General features: G+C 45.0%; 1 protein-coding gene across 12 annotated transcripts in view; it reads right to left on the reverse strand.

Moving 5' to 3' along the window:
* NFIA (nuclear factor I A) overlaps window positions 1–23,292 on the reverse strand; it is a 250,410-nt gene that overhangs the window by 4,732 nt on the left and 222,386 nt on the right. For 9 of the 12 annotated variants that reach the window (XM_041421912.1, XM_041421920.1, XM_041421919.1 and 6 more), the window contains one exon: window positions 2,398–2,553. In XM_041421912.1, coding sequence (XP_041277846.1) covers window positions 2,536–2,553 — 18 coding nt within the window. In that variant the 3' untranslated portion in view covers window positions 2,398–2,535. Of the gene's footprint in view, window positions 2,554–23,292 lie in introns of all 12 variants that reach the window. The other 3 variants (XM_041421921.1, XM_041421917.1, XM_041421911.1) reach the window with 1 other exon arrangement.

Below are 23,292 nucleotides of genomic sequence, written 5' to 3' on the forward strand. Positions count from 1 at the left end.
ATTCAAAAATCACAAAAGTACAAAGACAAACACCTAAAACACACTGCGTCAAGTGCAGCACCAACTTTGGTCAAATAAAAAAAAATTAAAAGAAAAATTAATAATTGCTAAGCTTTTCTACATGATATAAGCAGGTATTGCATATTTTCATATATCTGGGAGAAAACAAAACAAAAAAAGGAAGACTCCAAATAAAAGGTAAAATGCAGCAACATCCAAAAATACTGATAATCTAGCATCTACAGATCTCAGAATAGCACTGCCACTGACCATACAGGACAATAAACACTACTCCTATCTGCGGAACAACTAACATCCTATTTAATTCTAGATGTTGGAACTGACAATGGCTGACATAAAAGTCACATTTACAAAAAGTGTCTCCAAATGCTTGACTAGGGAAAAACCCCTTTCAATATAGGAACATGTGCAACAATTCCACAAATAATCGCTATCCAGGGCAAGGCACATTGATATGGAATTTTTTTTTTTTTTTGTTTCGTGCAAATTAAGAAAACAAAACAAAACATCGTTTCAGGGAAAAGATGAGGAGCAAAGTGTCTTCCCAAGAATTTCAGTTACTTGATTGTATAGGACAGTAGTAGAAACCCTTCTGAAGGGTCGAACAAACATAGTTTAAAGGCAAGTGCCTGGAATAGGGATTACAATATTGTGTCTTAATGCACTCTACTTTACCCTACATTAACTATATAAAAATTAGTTACTAACACTAGAACATGCAGAGACTTTCTCTGATTAGCTGGACTCGCCAACCAGAACGTATATATATGTATAGTATAGGAAACCTTCTTAAAGTTGCATGTGAAGCAAAGGGGTGCTCCGCTGTCTGATAGAAAAAATCACTTGCACTCTTTTTTTTTTCTTTTTTTTTCCTTTTTTTTGTACATAAGATACAGGACGTTTGGGGTCCAAACTTCTTTTTTTTTTTTTTTTTTTTTTTTTTTTTTTTTTTTCTTTTTCTACTTATTTGTCTGTTTTTTTTTCTTTTTTTCTTCTTCAGCAAGTGCCCTTGCTTTGAACTGGCATAAGTTGTAAGAAGATCAGCATCGTTCGTTTCTGTAATGATTTCTTCACAGTCCAGAAAATGTACCAGTTCAGGGACACGAAGGTGTTTTACTTTCTGGACCGTTCTCTCTTATTCCCAAGGTGTTTGAGAACTGATAAACCCTATATTGCCGGAAACACGTAAAATTTGTCAGAATTGGCATAATCCATTATAGTGACTTTTAGCTTATAAAATTAACAGATATTATGATTCCATTTTAGTTATGTGCTTTGATAACAGAAAATGATTAATTAGCATTTAATGTAGTTAACATATTGTGGTAAAAGCACCATTAGATTTGTTTTTTTTTTTTTTAAATTTTCCTTCAGTTTTAAAGGGATACAAGTTCAACAATAAAAAACATAAAAAGCAAAAATAGCTCCCCTTTTTCTTGCAAGGCTGTTTTTTACCCCAATAATTTAGAGTCCTGGGGTGGAAGGACTTGGAAAACAAAAATAGAATTTTCAACAATCTCTATCTTACAAAGATATTTAGCTATCCAATGAAATTGCACTTTACTCAATTCAAAATTCGATTGTTTTGATTGATTCCTGTCAGTTTCTGTCAAAACAGACCAACTTCCCCATTTCTGTGTGAATTTTTGTGTAATTGTTGAAAATTGTTGAAAAATGTTTTTTTTTTTAAATGTAAGTGCAGCATTTCAAACTTTTTTCTTTTTTTTCTTTTTTTTTTTTTTAGTGAATAGTAGTAGTTCGATGTTTTAAATCGCTCTGCAATCGAGTGGAAAAAAATTGTTGACAATGCTCTTATGGTTCATGTTACGTCTCTAAGTGCCGACTGTAAAAAAAAAAAAAAAAAAAAAGAAAAAAAAACCCCAACAAAAACAACAACAAAAAAAAGAAACCTGCTTTTTTTTTTCTTCCCCGATATGTTACAGAAAAAAAAAAAAAACCATGCTCTATGTCTGTCCGGTAAGTTATATATTGCAGAATTCAGCTACTACAAAAGTTATAGTTTAAGTGTGTTTCATGATTTCTCAAGAAGTCTCACACCTGTATGGGAAAATCCGATGAGGATACTGTAAAACAGTTAGGCTCCATATGGAAAGTGTGTTACAACAGCGAGTTGGTAAGCAGCAGCAGAGGCTAGTTCTACTCAGTGTCACCTAACGCTTACACTACCAATGAAACACTTCAAAAGTTATGAAGCCCAACCATTTCCAGCACCATATGAGAAATTACAACAGTCCTAAAGTTGTCTAAAAAAAAAAAAAAAAAAAAAATTAAAAAAAAAAAAGAAAAATTAAAATCAAATCTCGAGAGAAAGTTACGGCCTTTGCCATTCAACCATAACGTTTGCCATTTCCATGTACGAGTTTGCTGTCGGTGTCTGCTCGCCTCCCCTTCCGCCGATGTGAAGTCGCTGCGCTGCGTTGCTGCTGCTTCCGTGTTACAGAGGTGGGAAGGGGTCTGGTGGTCTGTCCGGTGCGTGGTGGGAAGCGGAGACTTTTATCCCAGGTACCAGGACTGCAAAAAGAGAAAGGAGAAGCGTCAGCCCCGGCCGCCCGCTCTCGCCGCTTCCCCAAGGGCTCCGGGCACGGCCGCCAGCCTCCTCCGCCAAGAGGGGGGCTAATTGAGACCGTGACGAATTGACCTAATTACAAAGCTTAATTAAAAATACTGTACAAATCAATATATTTTTTTTTCCTCGCCGACAGTCGCTGGACATAGCTACAGATGAACGCGGGGGTCATGTCACGTTACAAGTTATCAATCTTTTTAATAGATGATGGCTTGAAGATCCCTCCAGTTCACTTTTGTCTAATCCCCTGAAAAGGCGATACACATTCGCCTCTCTGTGCCATTTATCACCCTGCAGTCGGGGTTTTCTTGGGTATTTAGGCATGTGCCAGCATAAGCATCTGTTGCTTTATACTGCCCTGCTTCAACTGTCTCGCTGGAACAGATGCACAGAAATTCAACAACAGGGCTGTTTTCTTAGGAGAAATGTGGATCGCTACAGAAAAGCCAGGATAAAGCAAATCTGGGGGAAAGTGGATCAGTGAAAATGTCCCATACCTCTGCCCATACTTGTGTTTCAAAACAAAACGTGGGCCTCAACTAACAGCTTTTCTTTGGGAAAATATTTTTTTTTTCCTTTTTCTTCTTTTTCCCATAGGGAGGGAATTCCCAGGGAATTCAGCCCCGCAACAATACCGTCCTTAACCCAACGGCGCAGATGCCCGGAGCACAGAAAGCAATTTCTCTCCTCCACAGGAAAATAAACACAGTTGGGAAGCTGGAGTGGGCTCTGCTGGAGCCGGGGCAGTGCCACCGCACCGGGGAGAGCCCATCCCGGCCCCGGCAGGGTCAGCCCAACCTGAACCCGCCATGAATGAGAGCAGTGTTAGGCCCTGGGACCGTGCGCGCGGGGGGATGCTCCTTGGCAATGACATATTGCTGTGGGAATACACCAACAAGCAGCAACTATTCAGCCTGCAGTAAAGTAATACAACAAGAAAGACTCAGGTATTAAAGAGCCGTTGCTGATACCCCTCGTTTTTTGCTGGGGCTCCTGTAATATATGAGGTGCGTCCGTGCGCGCGCACGGACCGATGACAAGTTTTACCAAGTTTTTCCTCCGCTCCTTTTCGGCCCCTGACGTGATTGATAGCACAATCAGCTCAGGGAGGACTTATGAACATTTACGGAAGACTCTGAGGCAAGTTTCATGTGGGACTTGGAGATTATGTGGTCTTGCCATGGAGGTAGGAACCGGTAAAATAAATAGCAGGATTGGAGAAGTTGTCCTGCTTCCAATACACCTCATTAACTAACTCTTCCTCCGCTCGCCCTTCTGAATACAAACACACCGGTCCCATATCGGCTCCATCTATTGCCTACAGATTTTATATTTAGACTTACTCAGGCTGCAATTAAACGAAATAGTTCTCATATGTAAAGTTTATAAACAGAGGAAAGTTCTGGCAGGGTTCGTGAAGCGGAGCCAAGTCCCGTTCTCCTCCCTGACTGCGGGGCCCTACTGATTTTTAGGTGGGTGCAGGGACGTGGAGTGTGGGCTGTGATGTGCTGGAGACATCTCCAACCACCGCCAGCACCTCTGGCTACTGCTAGCTCCCAACTTTTCCAAACTTTTCAGGGTCATCCCTCACACTTTTTGTTTGAGTGGGACAGTTTTTGGCTGGACTGGGAACTGTGGCACTGCCCAGCGGGGAGGAGAGGGGGTGAAGTCCAAGAAGGGAGGGAGTAGAAGGGTTAAAACTGCAAGGTAAAGGAGAAGAGGGGTTACAGACTGAGGTGATGGAGTTGAGGGGTTACAGACTGAGAGACGATGAGAGTTAGGGGGGTTACAGACTGAGGTGATGGAGTTCAGGGGGTAAAGATTGAGAGGAGATGGGATAGAGGGGCTGGACACTGCCAAGTGATGGAGTAGAAGGGCTGAACACTGTGAGGTGATGGAGCAGAGAAGTTAAAACTGAGAGCTGATGGAGTAGAGAGGTTAAAAACTTTAGAGGCGATGGAGTAGAGGGGTTAAAACTGCGAGGTGATGGAGTGGAAGGGCTGAAGGCTGCGAGGCCGTGGAGTGGAGCGGTTGAACAGCTCCAGGCGATGGTTCCCATCTCTGCTGTCCGGCTGCTCCGTGGCCGCTGGCCCGGCACATGGCCCGCCGGTGGCGGGAGCCGCTGCCCTCGCCACTCCTCCCTCGTTTCAAAAGCGGATTTTTTTTTTTTTCTTAAAAAAACAAAACAAAACAAAACAAAAAACCCCCCAAAAAAAAAACCAAAAAAAAAAAAAACAAAAAAAAAAAAACAGGGAAAAAAAAAAAAAAAAGAAAAAAAAAAGAAAAAATAAAGGAAGCGCAGAGGTTGCGGAGGTGGGGCCGCGCGGGGCCGGGGCTGGCGGCGCTGGGGTCCCGTGGCCCGCCCGGGCTCCGCCGCCCCCCCGCCCCCCGGTCCGTGTGTCCGGCCGCCCCGGCCGCTCCGTCGGTCCGTCCCCCGCCGCCCCGCGCTCCTTCACGCATCTCGCTATTCACCCCGCGCCTCGCAGACAAGGTTACCCCAGAGCGGCTCTGTAATCCTTCACTGAAATAGGCTTTATTGATTGCTCTGGTCTATTGTTCCCTTTTCAAGTCCCCCAAGTTCAAGTTCATCCCGGTGTTACATCATGTCTCGTTGCTAAGGGCAACCAGACAGCCCCAGACGTGACCGCCATCCGCAAGCGCGGCGCTGCGCCCTCCCACCGCCGCCAGCCGCGCTGACGTCGAGCCCCGCTCCCAACACACTGAACTATTTATTCTGCCTAATTTATGACCTCCACAGCAAGAGAGACCCCCACTCCAAAAACCAACACTGTTGTATATTTAATTAATCTGTCTTTCTCTGGCACTTGGGAAAGTTAGACAAAGGTCTAATTATTGTGTGTCGCTCCCCACACTTTTCTTTTTGGGGTGACTATTTGCATGGGAAAAGAAACGGCGAGGCTGGGCGCGAGTCCCCTCCCTCCAAAACACCTTTTTTTTCCCCCCTGCCCTATTGACATTTCATGAAATACTTTAGCTGCTTAAGGGAATTAGAAAAAAAAAAATCTGATGTGAATGTAACTCCTTCGGAGTTGGTATTCAGTAACACAAATCAACTCATGACATGTTTAAATTTAAATGCTAACCACACACTCTGCGAGTTACTTTAAAGGTTAGTTTTTAATCAATAGAAGTTGCTGACTCGGGAGTTTTGAGCGGCGCAGTGCAGCTCTGGGGCCTTTGTCTCGCGTTGGGCTTTCAAACTTTTTTTTTTTTCTTGAGATGATTTTAGCAATGATTTGCAGACACAGAGCGCTATTGTGCTCCTGACTAGCAACATGTCAATAAAGGAGTAGAGTTACCATGCACTAGGGTGTCAATATGACTCCTGCAGACACTGCTCGGCCTTAATACCAATGAAAAACTTAACCCTTACAGGAGAGACCCAAACCAAACCGCACGCTTCTTTCAAAACTTCCTTGCCGGGGCTCTGCATGGCCTCGAGTGAAAAGCTGCTTTTACGGGACCCAAACTCGGAGCGCTTCGCCAACAGCTGCGTCCCGCTCCGCCTGCTCCTGCAGCCCCGCTTGGATGTTTTATGGGCTGAGGCAGCAGAACAGCGAGACAGAGTGCGCATTTACCCAGCAGATCCCACCAGCACCGCTCTCGGGACACCGGTTTAATTTAGAGCATCTTACAGCTGAAGCGCACACACAGAATGATCCTCCTTTTTCTGCTAATCATTTTAATATTAAGATCTCATATCCCCCTCAAGCCTCCTATACACGTCTAAGTCTTGCAGGATTAAGGCTGAAGAGCACCATTGTTCCTCTGGAGCACCTGTGAAACTTCTCTGCTAGGGAGAGGAGACCTCCGGCCTCAAATGAAAACGTCTAGGAAGCGTATTAGGCACTTGGAGACCCGAGAGCTGGGACCTATCAAGGGTTTTTTTGCATGATTAGAGAGCTTAGAATGGAAAAAAAAAAGAAGCCTGGATCCCTACATTTATATGGCTGAAGTATTTTGTGCCTTGCTTTAGAGTGCTGCTCAATGTCTCAGCACCTCACCCATTTCATCCCTGCAGTTCTGTAACCTATCCGACTGCACCCACTCGGAGAAGGTGGTGTTGCCTTTCTTAATTTAAAATCTCCATTTAAATCATGGGCCCTATCACAGTACGGTCAGGATGATATTATCTCCGTGCTTTTTCATAAAAGAGCCGGTGTTTTATTTCCCTTCTATTTACTTTGCAGTACTGTTCCTCCAGCGAGTTTAGAGCTAAATGCACCCACTGGAGCTAAAGGTCCTGCTCAGTAAAATTGCTGCCACACAGTTCTTAGTGCAACTACGAGTCTGTATTGTCCTGCCCAGCATCTCTCTGTCCTTCTCCAGCGCTCAAGGTGAAACATCAGAAAGAATTCTGCAGTCCGGTACGAGATCTTTGCTTCCCTTTCTCCAGTCAAATGAAGAAGTAATCTCATCAGGTTGAAAAGTGCTGACTAAGGATTTAATAAAGTGCCTGCAGATGTGTGTCATCTCTAAGGTATTCAACTCATGTAATGCAAAACAGTTCCACACTGAATGTGCTTATAAAATTCCATTTAACCATTGCAGAGCTCTATTTTACTGTTCTCCGAGGAGTATTATCACACTTCCCCCCCCCCCCCCCCCCCCCCCCAAATTTACAGCACCATGAAAGTTGAAACTCGTATTTGAGAATCCTCACAGTAGTAAGGTTTTATGATCCATAAACAATATCTACTTGACTGAATCCTAAACAGGAAGTCTGAGATGGCAATTACGGTTCTCTGATAGTGCAGGTCTTTTTGTTTCTTATGCACTCCTGGAGATAGCAGAGACACACAAAAATCCTCCAGCCACTCCTGACAATCAGCTCCTTTCTACGGGAAGAACAGCAAGGAAACATTCAATGATTCTGGATATTTAACAAAGTGCCTCATCGACTCCTGCAGCAGTTTCTGCCTGAGTCAGGAGCCCAGGAACAGGCCCATTGTTTATGGAAACCTCCTCAAACCAGCCTTCCTGCATGCCGTCCCTCACCCCCAGCCTCGCCGCGAGCACCGCTCACATGTTTCCAACCAGAACGACAATCCAACCCAAACTTGTTTCATTTGCTTCTACCTGCACATCTCCTGCCCCAACAATGGGACCTTTCAGCTCGTGCAGAAAGCCGGGGCTGTGCACCCTCCCTATCTGTTTTTCGAATTAAGAAGTTAAACAAAAGTCCTCAAGGGCAAAGTTTAACGCTGCGGAAGGAGGTTGTTAATGTGGAATCCAGAACTGGGTGTGACAGTTGGCTTATTTCTCCGGGCGATGTAGGTTATTTAAGGACATTCACACATTTGAAACTCTGACAAACTCCACTCACAGCAGCTTTGGCTTCCCCGTACCCACTCAGGTCTCAGACCCGCTCAGTGATAGCCATTTTCTGTAGCTCGAAGCCCAGTTTGTGCGCCCAGCGGCGGAACGGGTCGGTGCCATCGGGACTTCAAGCGCGGCTGCTGCGGCCGTTGCTGCCCCGGGCGCGTGCAGGAAGCGATCGGGCCCGGGCGGGAAAACCCACCTGTGATAAGAGCCTAAATAAAATAAAACCCCACAGCTTTAGAGCTCGCCGGCAAAGCGGCTGTTTGGGCAGCCCAGCTGAACCCACGCCACGACCGCTGGCACCTGTGAGGTCTCACTGCGGAGCGTTGTTTTGTTTGGGGATGACATTTCAGTCACCTCAAGAACTTTGAGGCTCTCACGAACATTAACCCCGGGGAGGTGAATTGGGGTAACGAGTCCTTCTGGTTGCAAAGATAAAAGGGGAATGCGAGCAGTTAGGCAGTGAACTGGGCCTTTTGGCATCACCTTGTGAGAGGTGCCGGGAAGGCTCTTCCCCACGGTGCGTCGTGTGAAAGCAAGGGGACAAAACTGGGCCTTTGATGCCACTTCAAAAGGGTTGCCAGGGTGAGGGGAGACAGTGGCAGTTCAGCTTCTGGTGAGACTGGCTGGAGGGCTCCTGCAGACACAGCAACTGCTTCTGGTTTACCCCACATCTGAATTCTTCCCACTCTTCTTAGTGCTTCCCCCAGAGTTTCTCCAGGCCCAAAATCTGATCCTACTGTGCAGGACCGAAAGGTGAATATAAAAGACAAGGTCACCTTTGTGCCTATGGAAGTTATTTTCTTAGAGCTGGAATTAATTATTTAGTAATTATATTTTCCAGGCTGAAATACCAACAGGGACATAAGTAGCATGTTGGTCATCCCCAAAGGGACATAAAACAGTGAGAGAATCTTCTGGTTGTCCAACATCCGCACCGGGGAGAGTCACACGCCCCACTCTGAGCACATTTATATTGTCTGGAGGCAGATAAAACCTGTCCCAGGAGGGACACTGGTCTCCAGGCAATGTGTACAGTAGCTCTGCATCCAATAGTTTTTGCGGGAATGCCAGTTGTGGCAAACTACATTAAATTACGTGCAATAATTTTGTAATATGCACTTTTGCCTGCTGACTATTAAAAATGTATAGTAGTCCAAAACCACTTCTCTCCTGGGACCAACAAACTCACTTCGGGCAAGATTTCTGCTTGGGTTCAAACCTCAAGTTGGGAACAGCTAGTGTTTTTAAATAAGTCACCCCAAACCCTCCCAAACCTATGAAAACACACTCATACAGTAACTCCTGCTGTTGTTCCAGACATCTGAATGTTCCAGTAAAGTGTCCCAGCTGGCCCCAGATGTTTCTTAAGTATAAACCAATGCTCTGAGTGCTGGACCCCCTGCTGCCCCGACCTGGAGCTCAGCGGATTAAAGATTGACTGCGCTATGACATATTCGCATTTAGCTTGAATATAATACAGCAAAGACTTATCAATGGCAAATGTTTGAAATGTAACCCAGTCAGCAGAGTAGGCTGGCACTCTGAATATGATGTATAAATAATGTATGGGAACTTAAGATCTAAATTAGATCTACAGGAAGAAAACTTTCCCTTTTCTCTGCCTCTAAAAGAAAAGTTCTCTCACAATGAGGTCATTTTCCTGCCTGTCTTTTGGTTTACAAAATTGCTTTTAGGCAGAGGGTCTTGCCTTTACTTGGGGAACATTTTGCCAGTTACAGTTTTCCTCCAGTTTTCTAAAAAAACAAGCAATGAAGTTCACTTATTTGTTAGTAAGTTGACTTTGAAATCTGCAAAATAACTTCTAAACTTTGCCTGGTCGGCTGAAAGCTGACTGCAGCCACGCTAAACTGCAACCCTTGCTGTTTAAAAAAAAAAAAAAAAAAAGATAGTGAAGGGAAAGAGAGAGAGGAAAAAGAAAGGGAGAAAGAGAGAGAAACAATCCCATTTTGGTTTTTGTTAGAGGACGGCATACTACATAGATCAGAGACTTTTCAAAAAATAAAAACCCCCACTGTACACAAAGCACAGGAAAATGTGAGGAAAAAAGGAAAAACCTAAAAGCAGCTTAGAATGTGTTAACTCTGCCATTCTGTCAGCTTAAAGAGTATTTTATGCTTGATCAACAGCTCTCTTTTATTATGCTTTTCTTTCATTCATTCAAGACATCAAAGACCAGAACCACCAGTGTACCTGATCTACCAGAAGAACTTGTAAGGGTGTTCTAAAGAAACGGGGGTATTGGGAGCCAGACACCCCTGCGGACAAGGCAGTTCAAAGAGAATATTTCAACAATGATTACATTTTGTAAATCTTTGTACGAAAGACAGCTTATTTCCTGCTTTTTTCATGAAAAATAGATTCTATCCATTAAAGTGAGCCCACAGTATGAAAGTTACTTGAGATCTGAGGTACAGCAAGCGGATTAAGTGGAGGGTGAGATGAAATCTTTGAGAGAGACGATGGCTTTCTCTGATATTTGTTACTGCCATAAGGTTTTCTGAGTGGGCTAGGAACTTTTTTTTTAAAAAAAAAATTTCTAAATTTATTTGTAGACTTGCTGGTGGCAGCGAAGCCGTTTGTAAAAGCAAAATAAACCGAAATGAATCAGAAAGGAAAATCGCAACAAATAGAAAAAGAACAGAGAAAACAAACGGCTGCAAAAAACCCTTCTGACATGTTTGAAAGGAAAACTATATATATTTGCCCCCCTCCGAAAATCGCAGGCGAGCCATTTAAATCCTGCAGACAACTCCGAAGTGCAGCACACAGACCCAAGCCAGCTGTTTACTTTTCCAAGCCCGTGGTGGTTTCTGCATTGATAAACTATATAACCTCACACACACAGAAGGGATTTTAGCTATGCCAGACCTCATTGCTCTGTCCCGCTCTCTTTATGTGCTGTCACAGAATAAAAATGATCCTAACACAAACCCTGAAATAAGATCTCGCTCCAGAAAGAACATCTTTGTAGATATTTCCTGAGTTACTGCCAAGCGGGATTTTTTTCGCCCATTCATCCTTTCAAAGTTTTGCTATAAACATAGCCAAAATTGTTCGGGAGTAATCAGAAATGACCAAAATATGACCCCCTAGCCAAGGCCAGCTGTGGGCAGCAGGGGAGGAAGCTGCCCCACGCTTGTGGCTAGGACAGCAGCCACCTCTGCCACCGCACCTGAGTGACACCCGCCAGCATCACCACCTCGCTCTCCCCTTCTGTACACACTTCTGCAAGAGAAGAAGGAAACAGCGGGATGCATGGAATCAAAGAGCCAAAACCATCTTTAAACCCTCCTCATGGTTTAAGGTTTACATCCACTATTTCGAGGTAAAAGCAAATGTGCTGCGAGTGGGACTGAGTTTTGCACTTTACACCTCGTTTTTAGACAGCCCCGCATTTTTCTCTGCTGGAGGCACAGTTAAATTTGCTCGGGAGTGCAACAATCCCATATTTCTTACAGCAGATCTCACTCATTTCTTTCCTTTTATGAAACAACACGTGCACGGGGACTTGGAGCCGCTTATAACCTCATGCCGGGAAGTCCCGTGGAAAGTGGGACGGCAGACGCACTGCTGCCACGGGACTTTCCAGCATTTTGCTGGGATGAAAGCAAAACCCTCTGGCTCCCCGAGCTACAGCTCCCCCCTGGACAGGGCACAAAAGCCACCGGGTGCCCGGGGACCCCCCGGCCCCCAGGGCGGGTGCCCGAGGCCTGCGGCGGCCCCGCTCCCAGCCCCTCACGGCCGCCCTCAGCCCGGCCCAGGCTCCGGCTGCGCCTTCCCAAGTTCAAGTTCAGGTTTAAGGGAAATAAACCGCTCCTCGGGAGCCTGCAGCCAGCCCTCATTTCCATGTGATCCCTCTGAACTTCGCCTGCGCCAGCGCGCCCTGTTTCCAGGGCCCGCCGAAGGAATGTTTTACAGTTAGAGCCCGCAGTGCTTTCTCAGGCATTTCAGACCCAGAGGCCCAAGTTTCAAGCTGCAGCATTAAAAGTTTCCACAGAGCTACTGCAGAGAGAGGGAGGGAGGGGAGGGGGGAGGGAAATGAGGAGAACAATATCGTCTTAATTGTCTCTATATAGCTGCGCAGTTAAAGTATTACTTTTTAAAGGGACATAATTTATTCTGGAGGCACGGTGTTATAACAACCAGTACATACTTTCACCGCGGCGTAACCCGCTCTATTCTTCATTGTGCTTTCCGGTGGTGTTGCTTTTGCAGAACTCCTTGTTACGCCGTCCCCGGTACTGTACTTACAGTTTTATTCAATTTAAGCCAGTTCCTGCAGTCCTCAGGCGAGCAAAACCACCCCCCCACCCCTCCCCACCAAGCCTCGGGAGTTCTGCCTGCACCAGGACTGCAAAAATAATCTCCCCTCAACCACCGTTTTTCTCCCCCCAAAAGTTTCTTTACTTTTATTGCTTTAGACAATCGGGGAAAGTCATCCAAAGAAAATCAACCCCCAGCCTGGGCCTCCCAGGCTCGGCTCGCAGCGAGACAGCCGAGCACACACGCACAGACACACACGTACACACACACAGGGGTTTGCCCTGCACTCTCCTGCCCTGTCCCGTGCCGGCTGAGCCACAGGAGCTACGTGAGGGGCCCAGGGGTCCCAGTGGGATGGATGGTTCTGCCAGCAAGCTGCTACAGAGGCTGTGGCTCTTTGCTCTGCAGTTTGGGGTACAAAAGGTAGTTTTCAGTCTTTTTTTGCCCCGTTTCTCCGCTGGAGAGCAGGGAGGAGGGAAATGTCACGACAGCCCTCAGAGGTTGAAGGTTGAGGTGGCCTTTCCTTGCCCTGGTCATCCAGTACCTAGATCATCCTGGCTCTGACAGCCCCAGTGGAGCTGTAGGGGACCCATCCACCACCCCAGCCCTGTCCAGGGGCTCCCTGTGGTGCAACAGGAGAAGACCCATAATGGGTCAAAAGGTAGTTGACCTACAACTACCCAAGGCAGTTCAGCTGCTTTTTTTGACTGCCTTGAGAGTATTTCAGAGCACACAGAGGAAAGCGAGGAGAGAGAATAACTTGGGCTGGACAGGAGAGCAAGCACTCCCTCCAAAATCCCCCTGAAAAGTCAGGTCCCTGCCTGTGCTCTCTGCTGGGTGAAGAAATGAGCAGCCCTGTGGGGACAGCAAAGTGTGCCCAGCCTGATCAAAGCAGGGCAAAAAGCAGGAGGGACAGGTCGGTGGAGACTGGGAGGCATGGGAAAGGAACTGGAATGTGGGCAGCGGGAACAGTGGGGCTGGCAGGGCACACTCCAGGCAAAGGGACAGCTGGGGACCCCAGGATGAGGGGGCTGAGACAACAGCATGTTTTGAGAGGTGGGTAGAGCAAAGCTGGGTTTGGAGACCGCAAAAAAGGAAAAGAAATTCGGGTTTTGGCAAGTCCTAGGTGTTACTGGGCAAGGAGATCAAAACCAGTCTCCAAATTAACACGGGCAGAAATAGGAGCACAGAGGCAACTCTGGCACTTTTGACCTTAAAATTACAGAAGACAGTGAGCTGGAGGAATAATGACTTGATTCATCAGGAAACCGCCCTTTCCAAAACTCCTCTTAAAAAAAGAAAGCCAAAAGGGCATTGAGCTGAACAAAAAACCCTCTCCTGAACGTGGGAACTTTTGACATCTGCATTTTTCCTGATGCTTTGTACCTTGCTAAACTGCTCTAGGAAAAGTGGAAGGTTGTGCATCATGCTTGTGCTCAGGGACCCAGCTGTGGGGATCCACGAAGGGATTTCCACCATGCTGTGGGGAACCCCATCCAGGGATGAGTCCTGTAAAGATCCATGGAGCCATTTGGGTCAGGATGCTGCAGGAGCAGTGTGAGTGGGGCTGGGAAAGAGCACCCCAGGCTCCAGAGGTTGCCAGCTCTCCTTTGGAGAAACGGGAACAGGCTTTGCAGCACATGATCCATCTTTGGATGGGGAGGGATGTATTAGACATGGTTGGCTAAAGGGAGTTGGGTCTTGGCCTAGCTTGGAGCAATTTTCACACATACTGTGAGATGCCAGTGAGAGTCCTGGTGGAGTGTAAAGTCATTAAATGAGATGAAATTAAACAATTTAGTTATTTCTGCTTCATCATATTTGTGCAGTATGGCAGGCAGAATGAATTACTACTAATGATCAAATTTAGTAATACTAATTAAACTATCTCAATTTAATTAATACTAACAGAGAAAACAGTCAAAATTACTAATGTAAACCTTGAACTTAAAATCAAAAGGTGCCTCTTCGCTTTTGTGAGTCACTGAATGTGAGGCTTTTCCCTGAAAATAGCCTGTGTAGAAGTGGCTCTTTGTACTCCCTAAGCAAGCTGCTCCATTGTATGGTTAACTACAGCTCTCCTCCATCTTTCTTTCCCCTCTTTTTCTTCCCCTAAATGTTACTACTTTTACTCCTTGTTTTCCCAAAGAGCTTCCAGGAGAAGAACCTGAGCTCTGTTCAGACTCACACAACATGAACAGCACTGATAAAGCAGTTACCACTGCTGGGACAAGTTCTGTCCTGGGTGCTTGTAGGAAGAGGCTTTATAAAGAGCCTGTGGAGCCTCCCTCGCTGGGAAATCATGGCATCACAGAATGGTTTGGGTTGGAAAGGACCTTAAAGATCAGATGATCTTCCAAACCCCCTGACGTCGGCAGGGACACCTTCCACTGGACCAAGTTGCTCCGAGCCCCATCCAACCTGGTCTAAAATTTAAAATTTAGCCCCCAAGACCAGTAATTTGGGAAAACCCCAAACCCATCTCTACATCAAGGAAAATGGCTTTAGAGTCACTGAGAGTTAATACCAGTAACCACAAAATAAAACTCCACAGATACACAAAGACTGCACTGCAAACCCTCCCCGTAAAGAAATTGTGAATTTCAACCTTTATCTTATCTGAAAATGACTAGATTTACTCTACTGTGCATAGATATAAGCAAAAGAGAAGCATAATTAAACAAAAATGTTAATGTATTTCTAAACCAAACTCCTGCCAATAACAAATCTTCCATCTCCTCCTCTCATCAGCTTCAGTGAATGTACAGCCGGGTCCCATACCACAGATTCTCAGACATGATCTTTAACCTAAAGGACTGCAAGAAAGTCCTTAAAAAAACCCCGACAAACCAGGGAATAGCCAAACAAGGAATATAATGTGTCAAAGTGTCCTTCCAAAATCTCAAATCTCATTGTTTAGCAGATGCCAAGATGAAAAAACCCAACACCATATGCAAATATAATATCTCAGTTTAACCTTTTTTTTTTTTCTTTAAAAACAGGTAGTTTTTCTGTTGTCATATTTAAAAATATGTAGTTACAGAAAAGGCACAAAAGGATACCTAAAGTTGTATAAAGCTGCTCCAAGCAATGCAGAAATTCATAGAATCTTTGAATGGTTTTGGGTGGAGGAAACCTTAAAGCCTGTCTTTTTTCATGTCCTGCAGGGCAGGGACACCTCCTCCCACTATCCCAGGTTGCTCCAAGCCCCATCCAACCTGGTCCTGGACACTTCCAGGGAAGGGGCAGCCACAGCTTCTCTGGAAAACCTGTGCCAGGGCCTCCCCATCTCCACAGGGAACAATTTCTTCCCAAATTATTGTGTTCAGCCTCAGAGGTGGCTGCACGGTGCTGGTTGTGACTTTGGTTATTCGTATCTCATAATTAAAATTACATTTCAGTGCCTTCTGCAGTGCATTCAGCTGCATCTCTTCATGTGTAATAACCAGTGTTTGTATAGATGATCTAACAGTTGGGTCACACAAGTGAATATGCCTGAGAATATTATGATTATAGTGTCAGTACTGTTTTCAAAGTTGAATATTAATAACTAAAGCACCTAAGGGGAAACCTAGATGATATTTTTAAGTTTAGCCTCTTTTTTATGAGATTTTTTTTTTAAATCCTGGTTTTAAATTAAACTTTTCCAATTCTACCTCTGTTCAAGCAGAAAATGCTATCAAAGCAAAAGCCTAAAATGAGACATGTTTTGCTGTTCTAAACTAAAACCAGGTAAAATTTGAAGGCTGCAATTTCCCATGCTGTTAGCAATCCTTAGTAAGAACAGACACCTTTGTCAAATTTAAAATATAAATAGGTTTTACCAAAATTAAGGTCATTTTGCTGTATCTCTTTTGAAAACCCAATCTGTGTTATTTATATTTCTCTATGACAGTCCAGCACTAGGCATGTGATACTCAGTGTCTTGGGAACATGGAAACTTCTGCAAACTGAGGACTCCTTCTCTGTTAAGAAAAGGCTTCTTTTGGTCCCTTTTTATGGAATTCACTATTAATTTCAGAGCAGGACAGTCTTATTTTGCAAAGTGTTCACCTCTGGAGCTTATTCATTCCTTGACCTCTGTGTTAATGCCATTAAGTTAAGGTGATTCCTAGAACCGAGGTAGCTTAATGCCTATCCATTGGGAAGGATGTAGGGATTGTGGCCTTTAATTTTTGACCTTCATTGTAGACTGTGGTCCTAATCCTTTGATTGCAGAATTCTTAAAAAGTATATATGGCAGCTGGCAAAAAATCTTAATGTTCCAGTAAATGCAAAAGCCATAAATTCAGCTGCTGACCTTTTCCATCCAGGTCACATGTGACATCTACTGGAGTTTGTCAGGCTGGGTGGAATTTATGGAGCTCATATAGGTATCGGCTGCAAAGGCTGAACTTTCATGAAATGTCTTTCAAAGGCACTTCCAAAACCCTTGTAAAAAGTCAGTATGGCTTTTTTTTCTTTTTTTTTAAGGGTATACATTCTGCACACATTTTAAAAGGTCTCATCGTGCCACCTCTGCAAATTTTCAGCACCTGGGAAACTTCAGCTGTTAAATTATTACTCTTTAGAAAATAGAGAAATCAGGCCAGGCATGTAATTACTGCCATCACCACCTTCCAACAGCCCCTTCCCAAGGCTGGCTCTCTGAGCATTCCTTTCTTTCTGAGCCTCCTGCCCCTCTCTGGGATCGATGCTATCGATGGTGTATTGTCAGTCAGAGAAATGGGATTTGATAGTGCCCTCAAGCAGTTGGGAAGAAGGGAAGGAATACAAAACCTGCCCAGGTCCACACCGTCAGCGTGAGATCAATGCTCTCAATAATACGTTTGCCGCCACGTAGCGCCCTAACTGTCGCAATTAATAATGTAGAAGGAGCTGATTAACTTAAGTAAAGTGCTCTCCACTGTGTAAACACATCAAGATCTATAGGGCCAAAGAGGAAAGAACGAACAAAACGTCATTTTTATATTTTATGTGGACACATTCTTGCTTTCTATTCTGCTCTTGTAACAATTACTGTACTAGCCACTCTGACAGAGTCAATAAATTGATCGTGGGCCTGATGCAGCAGCGAGCAGACTAATCCAATACAGCATTATCTGCCGCGGAGGCTGGGGCGGGCAGTGGTGGCCAGGAAATCGGCCAAGCCAGCCAACAGCAGCAAGGGGCACAGAACCATAACCTTGCCCCAGCCTGGCTTCGTTTGTGTGCATGAACCTAGGGGTGTGAGCAGTGCTCTGCCCATGCTGCACCCTCAAAGGCCTTCCAAGACTCCATTTGGCAGGGATCAGCCCCTAAACTGGACCCTGTGGCTCAGGGAGGATCAGCTCATCTCATTTTGTCATGAATTTAAACACCTGATGACTTTTCTCCCACTACACCAAAGTCATGCCCCTCACAACTGCACCCACCACAACACAGCAAGAACTGCTGCCTGTCCACTAAAAAACAAATCTGGGAATCCCCTCCTATGTCCCCTGACCTGTGAACACAGGGAATGTCATATTTTGTCAGCTTAAATGGCCACTTGGGTCTGGTATTATGTCTCTGACAGTGGTTGCAGTCCTCTTGGGAGGAAACTGCAAGAATCCCTACAAAGGAGATGGACCAAAATGATTTGGCCTGAGGGGAAGCTTCTTCCCAGCCCCATGCAGTAAGTGGTAGGCCTTGTAAATCCATGTTAGCGGGGAATATGAGATTGAAAAAATAAAAATAAAAGAAAGTTTCCTGCTGAATGGAAAAAAGAAAACTGTTTTTTGGCAGAAGTTCTTCAAGAAGGAGAACATAGGCCATTGTTATTATGAAGACTTTTCAATGAAAACACAGAAAATCATTGCCTTTTAGAGTAATTGTTTAGCTAAAGAAAGGTTACACAGCTTGTAGAGAATTTAGTAAGAAATTAAATCTCTCCAGCTCATTCATCATATTTCTGCATTTGCCAACTCTTCCCACCAGGCCCACACTTACTTCTTCCCTTTCTTCTCCCCCACTGTGGAGTAAGTAATGGCCACAAAACCCACAGAAAGGCAGCCTTACGCACAGGCTTCCTGGTTATTGTGAGGAGGGGGAAAACTCAGTAAGTTTAATTGCTTAGTTTGGGAAATTCTTCTATGTCCATTGTAAATAATTCTATGCTAAATCTACTGGAAATAGGATGCTGAGTGCTGGTTTCCAAAAAAGAGTCTGAACTGCTCACCAGAGCCTACGAGGAGAAGGAGGAGGAGGAAGAAAAAGCCCGGGAACAATGACCTCCCCTGCTGAGGACTAACCCAGGCATTTTGGGACTGATTTGGCTCCATCCCACTCTGAAGATGCAGCCACATGATGGCATTGGGAAGTTTTCTGTGAATCTTTACCTCTATAGAGCAATATGTGCTTTCTTTTTGAGGTGTGCTGTTCTCAGCTCTTTTTAGGAATTGACCTGCGAGTGGAATTTCCTATCCACACTCTCTCTAGGCTCACACTGCACTTTCAGAGCCATCTCCAGGCCACCCTCAAGTTCAGAATGGTATTCCTACGTCCTGGGTGGAAGAGGAAACACAGCACCAAAATTCAGGTCATGTGTTAGTAACCTGATGACATTGGTGCAACAGCAAAGCACTTTTTGGACAGAGATCAAAACTTTGAGTGATCATAAGGGGCTCCAGGTCTTGGAGGAGAGCAGCCTCCACTTTCCTTTGCCAATATGGGAAAATCCACAGATCCCTGGAGGGTTTGGGAGCAGAGTGATCCCTCTAAGTTCAGCAGAAAGTAGCAGTTCCACAGCCCAAAATTGTGTTTTTATACCTGATCTATGCAAATTTCTCTTCTTTACACACTAAAGATGTTATTCTTTCATGGAAATTGTGTTCTGAACCTCTCACTACTTTTTCTGGACAGGCCAGGAGAAAGAAAAGGAACATTCAAGTGTGCTTGGAAGTGCTTTGCAGATGAAATTGGACACATGTACTGGCTTAGGGAGGTTTCTGTACGGAATATGGAATTCTTAGGGGGCTGGGCCTAACAAATGCTTCCAAGTTAGTGTTTTTTATCTCCATTCACACTCAGACACAAGCAGTACATCCAGCCTCGAGGATGAGTATTCTGATCCTGAGGAGGAACAGTCCTCTGAGCAAGAAGTACCTCTGACCTGGCTTATAAACAGCTCTGCTCAGAACCCCCAAAACCCAAAATAAAACCACCAAAACAAAAGGCCTGGTGTCTTTCCTGCAGCCTCTCCTGTTCTCTGCCATGTCCCTCCTCTGAGGTGCCTGGAGCGAGGTGACGCTCAGCTGTCAGCACAGTGCCACAAAACCCTGCCCTACCCCTGTCCCCCAGGCCCAGCAGGTCCTGCCTGTCTGACCAGTGCCATTCCTGGTCTCTGGGAACTGGGATGAAGGCAGCAGGGTGTGCAGGCAGCTGGGCCAGGGAGCCCCTGGTGCTCATTAAAAAGCACATGGCCATGAGCTGCGTGGGGCTCAGCATCCCCTTGGGAGGGGCAAAGGGCAGGGCACGGTGGCAGTGAGCAGCAGGGATGGAAAATCCCCGTGAAGCCAGGCACACGTTGGATTTGTGCAGAGGAGAAAAATGTGTGCACTGGTTTCTTTCTTCCATAGGGTGGCAATGGAACCTGGGCACAGAGCGGTTTCAGCTGCAGGAGCGAAGCGCTGCAGGAGCTGCATCAGCTTCCCAGGCAAGGTGCTGACTTTGATCTATGGATCCTATACACTTTTGGGGCCTGCCACAGACAGGGCTGCTTCCCTGCCTGCCTCCTGGAGAGGGGCATCCACCTGCACCATGCTCCTCAGATTCCAGAGTCTGGGCAGCAGCGCCTGGCTGCTCTCACAGAAGGACCCTCTCCTCTGGAATTCGCCTCCCCCCCTTGGTCTGACAGAGCTCACATCTGCTATCCTACAGGACACAGCATCCAGCTCATTTTTTTTCTCATGCCCTTTGTTTTAAAGTGCTGCCAGTGAAAAATTGCAGGTTGCAGTTTGCTCTCAAAAAAAGAGGCTTGTGGGGAAGCAAAACAAGCTTTGCCTTGTCTCTGGGAAAGAAAGTAATTGTACAATTAGGTTTGTGGATGCACCTGAGGCATACTGTGGTTTTTTTTAGAGATAAATAAAAGCCCAAAAGGAGAAAGCTACAAAGATACCACTGTCTAATTTGGGAAGGGCAGGGAGCAGGAGAAGATCTAAAGGAGTTAGCAATTTCCTTGTACTATAAACACTTTGCTAAACTTCAGTGATTTCCCTCCTAAGTTACTATTGCTCTTTTAAAGATGTATTTCACAGGGTGCATTTTTGTACCTGGTCTTTATAAGGCTGTTCTGCTGAGCTTGCTGGTTTTCATACCTGTTATTTTGCTGCCTATATAAGCTTGTTTGACTTTTGGGGATTTTTTTAAACTTTATTTCAGTGTTCTAGGCAGGTTACAGGCCTTTTGTTCCAGTTGTTTTGTGCTATAAAGGATGAGCTCTATCTAGAGCTCTCTTGTAGTTGGGTGGCTCTAGGGCCTCACCAGGGAAAGTGTGAAAACACAGGACTTTTGCTTATTATCCAGGATCTAACTTGCTTTGGGATTGTGCAAAGGCAGAACCAGGAAGAGCTTCTACTTCTGTCCTTCTAGAAATAAGTTTTATCTTTTCCTACAGAAAGCCAAGGGAATAAATATTTGGGTTTGTGCTTAACAAAGTTTTTAGAAACTACCTGGGATGGATCTGATATAGAGCGTGTTTACACTAGAGAGGGATTTTTCCTGAAACAGCTGGTCAGGGCTACAGGATTCACTTTCTCACAGGGTAAAGTGGTTGATTCTGTGCCTGGGTGCCTGCAGTAGGAGGCAGTTTCTGTTCCCTCCATCCTCACAACCTCCCTGTGCAGGGCACATGGGCCAGTGGCAGGTAGGAGCGATTAGATGGAGCAGGCATGTGTTTCTCAGGAGCTGTTTTTAGCATCCCAAGTACAATTTCCAGGAAGACGTAGGCTAAGTAGGTGGCAAACAGGACTCAGCATAGTAAACAATGTTTAGTGTGAAGTGGAGCTGCAGCACGATGAGTACAGAGCACGCCGATCCCTAAAGGAATTTTGTACCCTAGAGCAAAGCCAGGGCATTAGAGAGCAGCAAACAGCATTTGGAGTGGTGAGTGGCAAACCCTGGCCACAGGCTGATGGTTTAGCATTCCCAGCTGCATGCACTTCCAGCCCACAGCCTGTGTTTCACTGTTAATTTTAGGAAAAAAGCACCTCAAAATGTAGCCCCCTTCGTTCACCTTGGTGCTACCGAGAGGCCGGTCCCTAATTAATGTGATGGGACTTTCCCATCCCTCCACCACTCTCCGCATTGCAAGCCCTTGGCAATATGAGAGACGTATCTATTACTTAGTCATGAGGTATCCAGACCAACTTGCTTTTGAAACCAGAGCCCCCTGTACCCCAGGCATCCTGTATTTCTGATTTGCATATGGAAAAGGCAGTTAAAAAGCTGATGCCCCCATATTGCTTGCAAGTCAAGTAGCAAAAGTAAATGATTTATCAAGCAAAGGTTACAACACCTGTGCCTTTTTGTCAACATATACAGGGGAGGCCAAGTCAAGTGTTGCTTCTAATAGCTCAAACAGAAATTTAGATTCAAATAACCCCCAACACAGGACAATTGTGCAGTGAGTGGAGTGGCAAGTGATGGATAGTGTAAGCAGTGGATGCAAAACCAAACCAACTGAAAAGTTTGGAAACTGCTAAAACCAGGCAAATCCAACAGCCCTTTGGGGGCTTTTGTTACCAAATCAGAACTACTGACTTAAAGCAGTTTATTTCCCCATCTCTTCTGTGATGGACTGGTTGTCCTGTTGCAACCTTTGCTGACACAAGGAAGATGGCTTTTCAATGAATATTATATAAACTCTATCAAATTCCTTTAAGGAGTTATATTTGCCACAACATGACATAAATCAGAACATAGCGCTAATGGAAATGTCTACTGATATTTTTTCTAATACTGATTAAGAAAGGCATGTACAGTGTTTGGTTGTTTAGAAACAGCCCAGGACAGAATGATCCTTGCCCCAGCCCATTGTACATTTGTCTGGGATTTTATTCCAATGTTCTGGGAATGCCCATGTATGGGAACTGTGACTCCTTTTCCATGGAGCTGTCACATCCCTGTGCACAGACTCACTTCTGCAGCACTTGAAGACTAATGATGATGATGATGATGATGATGTGTAAATAGTGCTTATAGTGCAGTGTTCAAGAAAGACAACATCAGAGCCACCCAAAATCTGACCAAAATATTTTCACATGGGTTGTAGCTGGACTATAGTTTTTAAAAAGCAGATGTTCAGATACTGCCTTCATTTTTATTTTATTGTTCCAGCAGTAAAGAGTCACTTAACCCTTATATTTAAGCTTGACTTCCAGAAGCTTGGCATGTTCCCTGCTTCCTCTTGTCTCAGGGAGCTGTGTCCCTGGCATTTAGTGGTCCTCAGGATCTGTATTTTAGCCTGATTCTGGATGTACTCTAAAGATCCTGATGGAAAGGAGCCATCCCAGCTGCTTTTAATAACGCAGTCCTATGTGTTTTTACGTTTTCATTTTGAAAATATCCTAAGTGGTTGTTCTATACACTAATGCTCTGCAAAAAGGAGCACAAAAGCCTGTCTTTGTTTAGAGGAATGCTACGTAAATCCCAAATCATTGCAGTTAGCACTTCCACCTCACTTCTCTGACTGAAAGCACAGTCAACTTCAGAGTTCTTTCATGAATAAGTAGTGAGTTTGCTGATAAATTATATATTTAGTATCAAGTGGGTTGTGGTGGTGTAATGATGTATAGAAGCAGGGAGATGCAGCTGGAGTCAGAGACTGGAAGTCAGTCTCCTTGCCCACTGCAGCATGTTAGACTTTAATTGAAAGCTGTGCTTGAGTATTGTTTTTCACTGTACAGCATTGTTATTCACTACACTGCATTACAGAGGAGCACTTAAAGTAACGCTAGAGCACTTTAAAATGATTTAAGTCATAAATAAGGAGGATAAAAGTTTACAGTCAACAAACTTATCTGGGAAACTTAGGC

This window comes from Onychostruthus taczanowskii, unplaced genomic scaffold (assembly GCF_017590055.1).
Source record: "Onychostruthus taczanowskii isolate IOZ18803 unplaced genomic scaffold, ASM1759005v1 scaffold7, whole genome shotgun sequence".
Lineage (NCBI taxonomy): Eukaryota > Metazoa > Chordata > Aves > Passeriformes > Passeridae > Onychostruthus > Onychostruthus taczanowskii.